This window comes from Zingiber officinale, chromosome 6B (assembly GCF_018446385.1).
Source record: "Zingiber officinale cultivar Zhangliang chromosome 6B, Zo_v1.1, whole genome shotgun sequence".
NCBI classification, from domain to species: Eukaryota; Viridiplantae; Streptophyta; class Magnoliopsida; order Zingiberales; family Zingiberaceae; genus Zingiber; species Zingiber officinale.
The window spans coordinates 59,838,624-59,851,350 of record NC_055996.1 but is presented as its reverse complement, the minus strand read 5'-3'; the positions used below and the strand labels follow the sequence as shown (position 1 = coordinate 59,851,350).

The following is a 12,727-nucleotide window of genomic DNA, read 5'->3' as shown; positions in this document are numbered from 1 at the left end:
ACACCTGAGACCACCATGTCATAGCTGGGCCCGTATTCACCGTGATTTACTCCCTCTCATATTTGTGGGGCCGGGTTGAGGGGGCCGCCAGGTTGGCGGTTCCAACCTTTTGCAGCGTAAAAAGGGAATAAATGGAGCCTCCTTTTGAGATTTCTTTTTAGAACATTAATGAAGCAAGAATTCCATATCTATGACTGGACATTAAAAAACGATTCAAAACTTTGGTTCCTAATAAGAAAAAAAAATATTGAATCGTCACATCAGCGATCCCCTTAAAGTCAGTCCCACGAATATAAAGGAAGATAAATACAGGTACACAGCTGAAAGCACATGGTCGAGACGCTAACCCCAAGCAAGGACACCCCGAGGATCGAACCCTAGACCTTTCGACCACGAAACCATGTGCCCCCAGCTGTGCTACGCCTTGGGGTAAAAATAAAAAATAAAAAAAATACTTTGGTTCCTAATAAAAAAATGTGGAACCGTCACATCAACGGCCCCCCTAGAGCCGGTCCCACGGATATGGAGGGAGGTAAATGCAGGTACACAGATGGAAAGTGCATGGCGGAGACGTTAACCCCAGGCAGTGACACCCCGGGGATCGACCCCTGGATCTTTCAGCCACAGAACCATGCACTCCCCATCTGTGCTACATCAGTGATCCCCCTAGAGCCGGTCCCACGGATATGGAGGGAGGTAAATGCAGGTATACAGATGGAAAGTGCATGGTGGAGACGTTAACCCCAGGCAATGACACCCCGGGGATCGACCCCTGGATCTTTCAGCCACAGAACCATGCACTCCCCATCTGTGCTACGCCCTGGGGACAATACTTTGGTTCCTAATGTGGAACCGCCACATTAGTGATTCCCCTAGAGTCGGTCCCACGGATATGGAGAGAGGTAAATATAGGTACACAGGTGGAAAGTGCATGACGGAGACGTTAACCCCATACAGTAAATACTTTGGTTCCTAATGATTGTATGCTTAGTGGAGTTGAAGTGTTCATCTTTTCTAAAGGTTAAAGGAAGAAGAAAGAGTTGTTTGAAACGATGTGAGTGGTGGTCTTCTATTGTCTCATGATTTATATATCATAACCCACTATGTATAGTTTTAAAAGCCTATATATGATCGTTGAACTGGTCCTATAAAGGGAACCAACTCGAAGAATAACTTGGTTCACTTTGATTTGTCGGTTTCGGTTTTTTAACTATATTAGAAACTGTAAACACAAAGATGGTTCAGAATTTTAGATTGCAAAATCTTCACTTTAGTACTCAGCCATGACCAAAAGAGGAGCTGACTTAGCAAGCATACTTAAAAAAAAAAAAAAAAAAAAGTAGAGGAAGCATCTTTAGGGGCTTTGCCTAACAGGTCAGTGGTCTTCAAGATGAATGGCATTGCGATCAAAAAGATGATAAGTACGACGACATGGATTCTCATTGCTCGACATCATTGAACAGGCCGATGAATTGACAGCCTTACGGTGATTGTTTTAGTTCAAAGAATACTCCAAAATTGGAACAAAAAGGCATACATGACAAGCAAAGGCACCTCAATCCATCAAAATTCTAATTCACCATGATCACATCCACACTTAGTTGAGAAGTATAGTAGACTATTATTCGATCGTGATGGAACTTTGTCATGGAATTTTGCACCTATTAAGCGCAAAGAAAAATTAGGTCTTTGAGTAGATCATATCGTTAGCATAAAGTAGCTCAAGATCTCAAATATTGGAGTCACTGGGTTCTTGATCAATTGCTCTACTATTATGTAGCTTTGACAATGCATCAAAAGAGTACTAATGTAACTAACATAAATGAAAAATAAATTCAGTGCAATATTCCAGCAGATCTATCTTTTCTTGTTTATTAAAAAATGAAACAAAAACTAATCAGGAAAAGACTTGAACAAATTTGAGGAGAAGATGAAATTTGATTTTAAATGAAGAGTATCAATGAAAGTTTCTGTAATATATTCTGATGTTTCTCTTCCTAGTTTCTGTAATAGAGAATAAGGCAGCAATTAATTTATGATCAATGTGCAATAACACTAATAGTATGAAATTTAAGATATTTGAGAGTGAAATATTTAATTATTAAATTTATAATATTTAAAGAATGAGATATTTAATTGATGATATAAAAAGAAAATTATAAATATTTAAAAGAAATATTTAATATTATTATGAATACTCTTAGAAAATATTTGGGAGAGGTTTTAACACAAATACTCCCTTTTGATTACAAATCCTCCTTGTAGCAGAGAATTTTGTAATCAAAAGGTTGGTATATGAACTTGTCACAATGAGACGGTAGGATCGATTCTTCGGATAGTTGGGGAATAAATTTTTTATTCTCGTATTATATCCGCTAGAATGTTATGATTTATCTCTCCTGTAATGACCTTAGATCATGTAGGGCAGGGCGCTGGGGCATGCGTTTCGTTTTTTTTTTTTCCCACAATTTGTAATCAAAAGGGATGTTTTGATTTTTGATAGGTGCTATTTAGTACGAAACGCCGCTCAACTAAAATTGAATAAATCCCGTAATTTATCCTCCGTCAGAATGTTTTGAGAATGGGAGGGGCCGCTATGGCGGCTTGACCTTTTGCCACCACAGCGAGTGAGACGAAACTGAAAAGCATGAAGATAGTCTGGAAGAACAAGGCGAAGGCGGGCGGCGTCAGCGGCGGAATAGGCGGGAAGAAGCGGTCTCGCCCGCTGCCAATAACCCTCAATCCAGATCTTCCATTCGATAAGGGAGAAGACGAGGCCAGCACCGCTGCAGGAGGCGAAGCTGACAGTAAAAACCTCAACGACGGACAAGAAGCCCTAACCAATGAAGATCGCATCAGGAATCTCGTTGAATGCTTCCGTTCGCAGGGGAATCAGCTCGCGGAGGTAGCTTATCCTCAAATTCCGCCTCTTTTTTCTCAGTTTACTAAATGAAAGAATTATTTCTCTTGTTGATCATCATGTTGTTTGTTTGAAACAAACATCCTTTGGAGGTTATTTTTTATGCTCTAATTTTGTTATATTGTGTGCTCGGCCACTCGGGGATGCCTGATACCAATATGGCCCTGTCTCATCGGGGAAGAAAATTGTTTGTTGGGCCTCTAGTTTTTTAGCGCATATTTTCTTCTTTCTCTGTTAATTTAACTAATAGAAGTAGTTTCGTTGCTGGACTTCCTCTCTTAACTTTTGTACTCCTTTTCAAACTCTTGGTTACTTGTAGGATTCTGTATTTCTTTATTCCACAATAACAGAAATTTGGAAGTAAATAGCCTCTTTTAGGCTTTATTTAATTTTTCAATGTCCCTAGTGCAAGAGGCTAAGTCTGAGGCTTACTAATGCAAAACTAATCTCAAGGTTTCATGAAGAAAAAGGAAGTTTGGGAAAGCAGAAATGCAGGGCTTAATTAAGAATATTCTTTCACAAGAGAGCTTTCTTCTTGTACTTTTCTACAAAGAAAGTAAATCAAGCTATGACTGTAGGAAATCAATGGTTACTGCAATTTGCTTTATTTTTTTTTGAGGGGATTAAATGTGGTTAAATTTCTAGCTTGTTAAATTTTTGACTCTAGGATGGAAAATACCATGAAGCTCTAGGAAAGTGGGAGGCTGGAGTGTCCTTGGAACCAAAAAATGCAGTATTACACGAACAGAAGGCACAAATTTTACTTGAAATAGGTGATTCATGGAATGCTATAAAAGCAGCCACACGTATGTTCCAAATCTTCTTATTCGCTAGCCTTGAAACTGAAGTATGTGCTGCATTTCACTGTGTTATTTGAGTGTTGGTCCAAGTCATCATTATCTTTTTCTCTGAATGTATTGTGCATATAACCAAGCCTTTTAGGTTTTTGCCTCTTCAGTGGATGTTTAATGCTACTCCCTAATATTTGTCATTCATAATGCTATTTTTATGTGAAATAAGAGGAGAAATGCATCAAGAAATCACAAGATACTTGTTTTGCACTCAACCAACCCGAATTTTGGTTTTCTCTTAGCTTAGAATAGTTTACCACTTAAAACTGAATACGAGGCAATCAATTTGCTTACTACTTTACAACTAAAAATTATCATTGTTTAAGTAACAATTTTGTTCAGTTTGAAAATTTTCTTAATTCCAATCTACAACATGCAGTATTGTTTCCACATTTTTCATTTCAGGATTACAGCATTCTACTAGCACCTGCTATTAATTGTTGAGGCCTTGGCTTCAACCATTTTTTGATATTTATTCTTTAAACTTCAAAAGAATATTGATTGGGTCATTGCCATCGCAATTACCATTAGGTTGTCATAAATAATTGTCTTAAACATTACAACATACTCTGTAACCTTTGTGATAGCAGTAACTCAATTGAAGAAGGGACAAAATATAGTAGTGGAAAACAAATGTACTCTTTATTGATGATATACCAAACTTGATAAAAACCATATGTTATACATATCTTTATATAGCAATAGGAATGAAAATCGATCCTAAAATAATGCTTCTACATTTAACCCCAGCCATTCATTTATTCAAAGTCTATCCATTAAATATGGATCTATTCTATCTTAATCTTTGACTTGATTTAATTAATACCATAGTCTCCCTTAAACCAAGTCACAAAGGTTAGCCATCCCAATCGCCTTCTTTAGCTTGAGAAAAGTCTCTGTCTTCATTGGTTTTGTAAAGATATCTGCAACTTGGCATTCACTGGGGCAATACTCGATGTTGATTTGTTTTTCAGCAACCCACTCTTTGATTTTGTGATACTTGATATCCATATGATTGATGCGACCATGGAAGACTGAATTCTTTGATAATGCAATTGTTGACTTGTTATCACAGAAAATTGTTGTAGGGTCATCTTGTTTGTGTTGTAGAAACTCAAAAAAATTTCTTAGCCAAATTGCTTGTGTAGCACAATTTTTGCCGCAATATATTCTGCCTTTGTTGTTGAAAGTGCTACCACCTGCTGTTTTTTAGAAGACCAAAAAAATATAGTTGAACCTAGATGGAAAGCATATCTTGACGTACTCTTTCTACTCTCAACATCTCTAGCCCAATCACTATCTGTATATCCAACAAGTTTCAGTTTTTTTAGTAAAATAAAAAATTTCATCATTAAATGTACCTTTGACATATCTTAGAATTCGCGTTGTTGCAACCCAATATGACTCCTTTGGTTTCTCCATAAACCTGCTAAGTACTCCAACTCCAAAAGAAATACCTGGTCTCGTAGCAACCAAATATCTTAGACTCCTGATCAAGCTTTTATAAGCTGTAACATCCATACTCTTTCCAATTTCATCTTTGGACAACTTCATCTTCTCAATCACGGGAGTAAAAATGGCTTGGAGCACTTCATTCTAAATCTTTTCAAAATATCAAAAGCATATTTTTTTTGTGAGACAAAAATCTCATCATCCATTTGAATAACTTCAAGTCCTAGGAAATAACTCATTAGGCCCATATCTGCCATTTCAAATTTACTAACCAAAGCCATCCGGAATTTTGTGGTTAACTTTAAGTTATTTCCGGTGAAAATTAGATCATCAAATAAAGACATACTATTAGTGTATCACCGGATAGTATATTTAACATACAAAGCATGTTCATAAGGACATCTCAAAAAACCATTTTCAACAAAGTAAGAACTGTACCATGCTCTCGGTGCTTGTTTTAAACCATATAGAGCTTTATTCAATTTATAAATCTTATTCTCTTTCCCTTTCTTAACATATTTTATAGGTTGTTCAACATATATTTCTTCTTCCTAGAAGTCATTTAGAAAAGCAGACTTCACACCCATTTGATACAGTTTCTAAATATTTTGAGCCGTAAGTGAAATAAGCATGCACACTTTATCAAGTCTACTTACAGGAGCAAAAACTTCAAAATAATCAATACCTGCTTTTTGCTTGTCACTTTAAAATGATCAATTTCACCATTTGACTTATACTTTGTCATGTAAACTCACTTTACTCCAACTAGTTCTTTTCTTGGAGGTAATTCAGTCAATTCCCAAGTTCCATTTGTTTCAATGGCATGAATTTCCTCATCCATTGCCCTCAGCCAATGAAGTTTTTGTAGTAGCATCCTCAAAAGAGATATGATCACAATTTGCAAAAAGAGCAAACTGAATAATTTCTTCATCAGATAAGTCATTATCATTACTTAATACATAATCTTGCAAGCGAACTGATAATTGACACTCACATTGTGATCTCCTAGTTGATGATTCAGATTGTGCAGAAGCCTGAACATTATCTTGAGTAGGCTGCTCATCCAAAAGGTCATTGGGAATACCAAGAACAACAATTGACTTTCCTTTTTCAATAGACCAACTCCAACTACCATGTTCATCAAAAATCACATTATGACTTATAATAACTTTCTTAGTTTCAGGATTATATAGCTTATAAGCCTTTGATGTATCACTGTAACCAATAAAAATGCACTTCTCACCTTTATCGTCAAGTTTCTTCCTCAACTGATCTGGTACATGTGCATATGGCAAACAACCAAAGATCTTGAGATAGTTGATAGACGACTTTCTTCCACTCCAAGCTTCCTCGGGTGTCTTATCTAGAACACTTCTTGGTGGACACCAATTCAGCACATAAATAGCACAAGATATAGCTTCTGGCCAGAAATGCTTAGGCCGATTTTTTGATTTCAACATACATCTTACCATGTCCATAACAATTCTATTTTTTCTCTTAGCCATCTCATTTTGTCGTGGAGTGTATCTAGCTATCATTTGATGTTGAATATCATGCTTCTTTAAAAAATAACACAAACAATATATTTTGTACCTATGTCAGTTCTTAAGATTTTGATTTCAAGCCCACTTTGTTTTTCAACAAATGGCTTAAACTGCTTGAAAATATCACATGCTTCTGACTTTTGATGTAGAAGATAAACCCAAGTTTTTCAACTCAACTCATTAACAAAAGTAATAAAATACTTATTACCTCCAAGTGATGGAATTTCCACTATGCACAAATCTGAATGAACAAGTTCTAACGGCTTCATGGCTCTCCATGACTTTCCTACACGAAAAGGTTCTCTATGCTTCTTCCCAATTAATCAAGTCTCACAAGCATGATTAGGTTTCACAATATCAGGCAACTAAAAAACAAGCTTCTTTCTTGCTAAATAATTTAACCCCGAAAAATGAAAGTGGCCAAAACACATATGCCATAACCAATTATCATCCAAAATCTTAGAATTAAAGCAAGAAAGAAATTTATGGTGACGTTTCAAAGGAAATAATCGATTTTGAGACATCTTTACCTTTGCTTTCAACTTTCCTTTTCCCTCTGTGATGGTACAACCCTTGAGTAATGCATATTTTAGAACCTTTTCTGATAATTGTTCCATACTTAATAATAATAAGTTTTGGTGAAGTTCAGGAATATAAAAGACATCATATATAAAATTTTGGGAACCATCTTTCAACTGAATATAAATTGGTACTTTTGTCTTATTTCCAAAAGTAACCTCTGATTAAACTGATTCATCTATCTTCGAGAATAACTCTTTTCTTCCACACACATGGTCATTACATCCAGTATCTAAAAACCATACGTTCTCATCTGCAGGTAAAACGTTACTAGCCAAAAGTAAAGTTTCAGTCTCATTAGAGTTCTCACAATAATTTCCAGCAATGTCTGCTTGATTGCCACAATTGTTGAATTTCTTGTATCTGCAATCTTGTGCCCATATTTTCTACAATTATAGCAGTGAAACGGAAACTTATCTTGCTTAACATTATCTCCACCTCTTCCTTGATTTGAGTAATTACCTCTTCCTTTATATCCTTCTCTTCATCTTCCACGACCTCTATTGAATGCTCCTCCTCTTTGACTAGAGTCAGTCGTGTTAAGAGTAACCTGACTCTTTAAAGCTTCTTCATTTGTGGGTATTTCCGTCTTTGCTTTGATCCTGTCAATATGACTTTCTATCATACCTTTTAATTCTGCAATTGTCGCAGTTAAATATCATGTGATTCTTGAATTGAGGCCACCACATGATCATACTTCAATGGTATGGTTCAAAGAACTTTATCAACTACTGCGTCATCTCCAATTTTATCTCTATATAATCTCATTTTATTAACAAGATCAGTAAGATGTGCAAAATATTGCTCAACTATTTTTGTAGAGGTTATCTCATTTTTGTGCTCGATCAACTCCTTTGTATGACAATTTTAAGATATCCCACGCCTCCTTTGCTGTATTGGCATTTGCTATCATGCCAAAAATTGATTAATCTACTCCTTGATGAATTTGTCCCAGAGTGAGTTGATCTCGACGTTGAGAATTTGCATCGGCTCCTTCTAAAAGACCTGGATCAATAGAACTCCAAAGATTTTGAGCTTTCAAATGTGTAGACATCATTATCTGCCAATAATTATAATCGAGCTTCCCATCTAATTTGGGACCGGACCAAACAACATTAAAATTGTTTGTCATATTTTACTACTTGAAAAATAATTCAAGCTAGAAGGTTTCCGGCTCTGATACCACTCTGATAGCAATAACTCAATTGAAGAAGGGGCAAAATATAGTAGTGGAAAACAAATGTACTCTTTATTGATGATGTACCAAACTTGATAAAAACCATATGTTATACATGTCTTTATATAGCAGTAGGAATGAAAACCGATCCTAAAATAATGCTACCGATCCTAAAATAATGCTTCTAGATTTAACCCAACCATTCATTTATTCAAAGTGAAGGCGAGCCTTGGCGCAACGGTAAAGTTGTTGTTTTGTGACCAAAAGGTCACGGTTCGAATTCTGGAAACAGCCTCTTGCAAAGCAGGGTAAGGCTGCGTACAATGGATCCTTTCCTGGGACCCCGCATAGCGGAAGATTCGTGCACCGAGCTGCCCCCTTATTCATTTATTCAAAGTCTATCCATTAAATACGGATCTATTCTATCTTTATCTTTGACTTGATTTAATTAATACAGCAATTTGTGAGTGGTGTTTTTGAATGAATAGTTGGTGGATGATACATGGTGCTAATCTCATAATAAATGTCAAAACCAAATTCATCGCAAAGTGCACTTATCAATCAGAGAAATTGATTTCAGAACCATCAAGAATGATACTCCAGCATATTGTTGTAATCGACAATGAATCCAGATTACAATATAAATTTAAATGCAACAACATGAGTTGTTAAACATGGCTACCACAAGGAAGTTAGAAGTTGTGCAAAATCAATAAGCATAACAATAAAAAATCATACCCAGAAATATTATAACTTCATGATATTTCACATAATATGGAAAAGAGCATATACCTTGATCTGCACTTAATTTTCTAAGAAAAGATAAAAAATGATCTGCGAATAAAGGATAGAAATTGAAGAGACAGTTTCTGTCTTTTGATCCCTTGATGATTTAAATTGGAGCATCCTGTTTGTGAAAATTTGTGTGTATTGGGGTTAGAGAGTGGAATCTTAAAAGGTATCCCATCAAAAGACATGCATATTAACTGACATGTAAAATTGTTTGTGTAAATTTGTGTATTAAGATTAGAAAGGACGCTTAAATGATTAACTTTTGATCAAAATTACCAAAGGCATCTCATATTAACATTAACTGACATGTAGCTTATTAAGCCATTTATTAAATATCATATAGTTATAAGAAAGTGAAAACTGCATATTGCTTAGTTGTTTGAACATGCAACTGTAGTTGTGTTGGTTTTGTGAATTTCTTTCAGAAGTTGCTTATGAAAAATGTATTTGTAGGCTAATAAATCTTATCTCTCCATCAAGCTTTATGCAAAGCTATAAGTGTATACTTAATAGAGAGACTGTAATATTCATGTCATTTTTCCCATTGCTCTTTTTGTTAGGGTGCCTTTTTGTTTTTTGCATTTAGTTCATGCTTGAAGTATTTAATGGATGCACTTTTCAGCTCTACAATTTTAAATTATCCTATTTGTGATTGTTTACAGAAGCTACAGAGTTGGAACCTTTATGGTGTGAGGTATGTGACTCAGCATAAGAAGTTTCTTTTGTTTTTGGTGTTCATAGTAATAATTAGGCATGCTGTTTGAACCTAGAAAGTTTTGAGTGGCATAATGGTAAGTTGCCTTGTCATTCATACTAGTTCTATTCTTGTAGCCTTTGAGCTCCTTGCTGCTTTGAATTTTTTTTTATCTATGCATTCTGGTTCCACCCTAGTAAACAGAGAAAACATTTCTTGAAATATTTGTTGCTCGGTCAAACATTTTGATTTAATTGGGCTGTTGATGAACAAAACCTAGTTTCAACACTGAAGCTAGTGAGGTTGGTTGGGAAATAGTTTCAAATAAACCAAAAAATATTGAAACCAAAATAGGCGGCCTACCTAGAAACAAAGATTAAATCAATGCCTTCTTTACTCACAGAATTAGTTTTAAAAGTACATATATTTTACTGAATATCTGATTTTGAAGCTTGTTTTGAGGTAATTTTTTCAGATAACATATATGGAAGCCCACAACTCCATTTCTAATGTTGGATTTCAGACTCAAAACCTTGTCAAAACATATTTTTACTCTGTTATTTCATATTTGGACTCAATACAGATCAACTATCTGATATAACTGGATGGTTTTATTTCAAATTTCATAGTTCTATCAAAATATCAATGGTTTTAATATAATCAAGTATTTATTCTTGTAGGCATGGATCACCCTTGGCCGAGCACAACTAAACTTCGGAGAGCCAGATTCAGCAATTGAAAGTTTTGATAGGGCGCTTGAAATCAAGGTGAGCGCAACTCTCTACTGGTTCATTCACCTTAACTTGCAATATCAAATTTCATTAGTATGCTTCATTGTGATTCCCACCAATCTTCTCAACATGACTGTCGTGAAGAAGCTCAGTTCTGTTTTCATTTTTGTTAATGGCTTGATTCTAAGGTTCTAACAAAGGTTGTCTGCAGCCAAATCACGAAGAGGCTCTCACCGACAGGAACACCGCAATTCGTTTAGTGAAGAAGCGAAAGCTACTTCAGGCCTCAGGCTTGGATGTTGCTGACAATAGATATAAGGTCACAGATAAGGTTGAATCAGTATGATCTCCAAGTTAATAGATCGCGATACAGCATAAAGTGGTAGTTGTAATCTATCGCATAAAGTGGTAGTTGTAATCTTGTTACTAATGCAAACGGGATTTTGTAGCATAGGAAACAGCATCTTCCTGCCATTTTTTTTTTATGTGATTTATATGTTGATGATTTTGTTTATCTTCCTAATGGCAACCTTATTTATTACACGGAGAAAATTTAGCAATTCCTCGCATTTGCTTACATATTTGAGAATTTCTCAAACGACGCGTCATATTTTGAGAATAATTAAAGTGCATACTGATTTGGATGGTTTTTCGTTCTACTCCTACAAAGTTGATTTTTTAGTTTCTTTTCCGTCTTTCTTTTGCACATAGCTTTCCTCTCTTCCTTTTTATCTAATTATTTTTTTTTCTTATTTGCATGGATGTTTCTGGTTTTTAAAAACCAGAACCGTGGTGGTGGGGAGACCAGAGTTGGTCTTGATCTACCTTCATATCAGGCCAACGTGGTCGGTAGAGGATCAGGTCTAACATGGTTGATCTTTAGGAGATCCCGTCTTAGATCCCGTCTTGAACTGAAAGTTAACATAATAATAGAGTATTTTTAATTTACCGGATCAAAAATAAATATAATCTCAATTTTCTATATCGATTAGTAAGTTTTAATAGAAATTTATTGCTAGATTTATTTAGATTTATATAAATTTATACTTATTTAGTAAAATTGAGTAAGAGGAAGGTAAATATAATATGAAAGGAAAATTATGAACTTAGTATTGAAATATTAACATCATTTTGGACCGATTTGAGGATAGATAAGCCCAACTTATCCTTATTTTTAAGAGGCCAAATTCACTTTGGACTTGATAGGAGTCCAGACAAAGGTCCTGTCTCCTTGGCTTTTTGTTTTAGTTTCACGTGGCCCGTCTCTAGGTCAACACGGGTGAATATCAAGATCATTTTGGACCGATTTGAGGATAGATAAGCCAACTTGATCCTTAATTTTAGATGCCAAATCACTTTACTTATACCAACCAACACCTCTTTTTTTGTTTCAGTTTCAGAACCAGTAACTGCTTTGACAACAGATTAATTAATTTACAAATTTTCGTTCCATCCATTTAAGCAGAAACACCATGATGACTAAACGGCAAGGAGCTGCAAAGGCGACACGTCTGGTCTCAGATCAGGCCTTGGGCCTGGTCTGGTTTTAGATCAGGCTCGAAGTGGACTTGTCTTCTAGAGACTAGAATCCAGTGGGGCCTGATCTGATTTGGTCCTGATATGCTCCTAGTCTGTCCACACTAGGCTCCATAATTTTTCTTGATTAGAACCCATGTTTAATTTCATATTTAACTTTATCTCACTCCATTCTACTGGATGGATGGATGGACGGACGGACGGACGTAAGTTTACATAAATTCAAATAGCTTATATTTTTCAATGAATTTTGGTTAAAATTCATAAATTGATATAAAGAGTTAAGATTATATTTATTTTAAATCTTATGAATTTTTGAAGTGATAAGAAGTTCAAAGATGTCCCCTATTATTTATTTCAGACTTCCCAGAAATGCTCCAGTATTATTTTAATTTTTAATTAGAATGCTTGAGTCTGATCTTCTAGAGATCATGGGATTATGTTGAGCCTG

General features: G+C 35.4%; 1 protein-coding gene across 1 annotated transcript; it reads left to right on the top strand.

Moving 5' to 3' along the window:
* The first annotated feature begins 2,540 nt into the window (after positions 1 to 2,540).
* Positions 2,541 to 11,309, top strand: LOC121992515 (tetratricopeptide repeat protein 33-like). The gene is made up of 5 exons (XM_042546960.1): positions 2,541 to 2,905; positions 3,588 to 3,726; positions 9,978 to 10,009; positions 10,690 to 10,776; positions 10,952 to 11,309. Exons 1-5 carry the CDS (start codon positions 2,648 to 2,650, stop codon positions 11,084 to 11,086), a joined length of 651 nt encoding a protein of 216 aa, XP_042402894.1. The 5' UTR covers positions 2,541 to 2,647; the 3' UTR covers positions 11,087 to 11,309.
* Positions 11,310 to 12,727: the final 1,418 nt, after the last annotated feature.

What these genes read in the sequence shown, in the direction of transcription:
- LOC121992515 (XM_042546960.1), top strand. Translation starts at nt 2,648, where the DNA reads ATGAAGATAGTCTGGAAGAACAAGGCGAAGGCGGGCGGCGTCAGCGGC. An exon ending in AGGGGAATCAGCTCGCGGAG is followed by an intron (nt 2,906 to 3,587) that starts GTAGCTTATCCT and finishes TTTTGACTCTAG; the next exon opens with GATGGAAAATACCATGAAGC. An exon ending in TGCTATAAAAGCAGCCACAC is followed by an intron (nt 3,727 to 9,977) that starts GTATGTTCCAAA and finishes GATTGTTTACAG; the next exon opens with AAGCTACAGAGTTGGAACCT.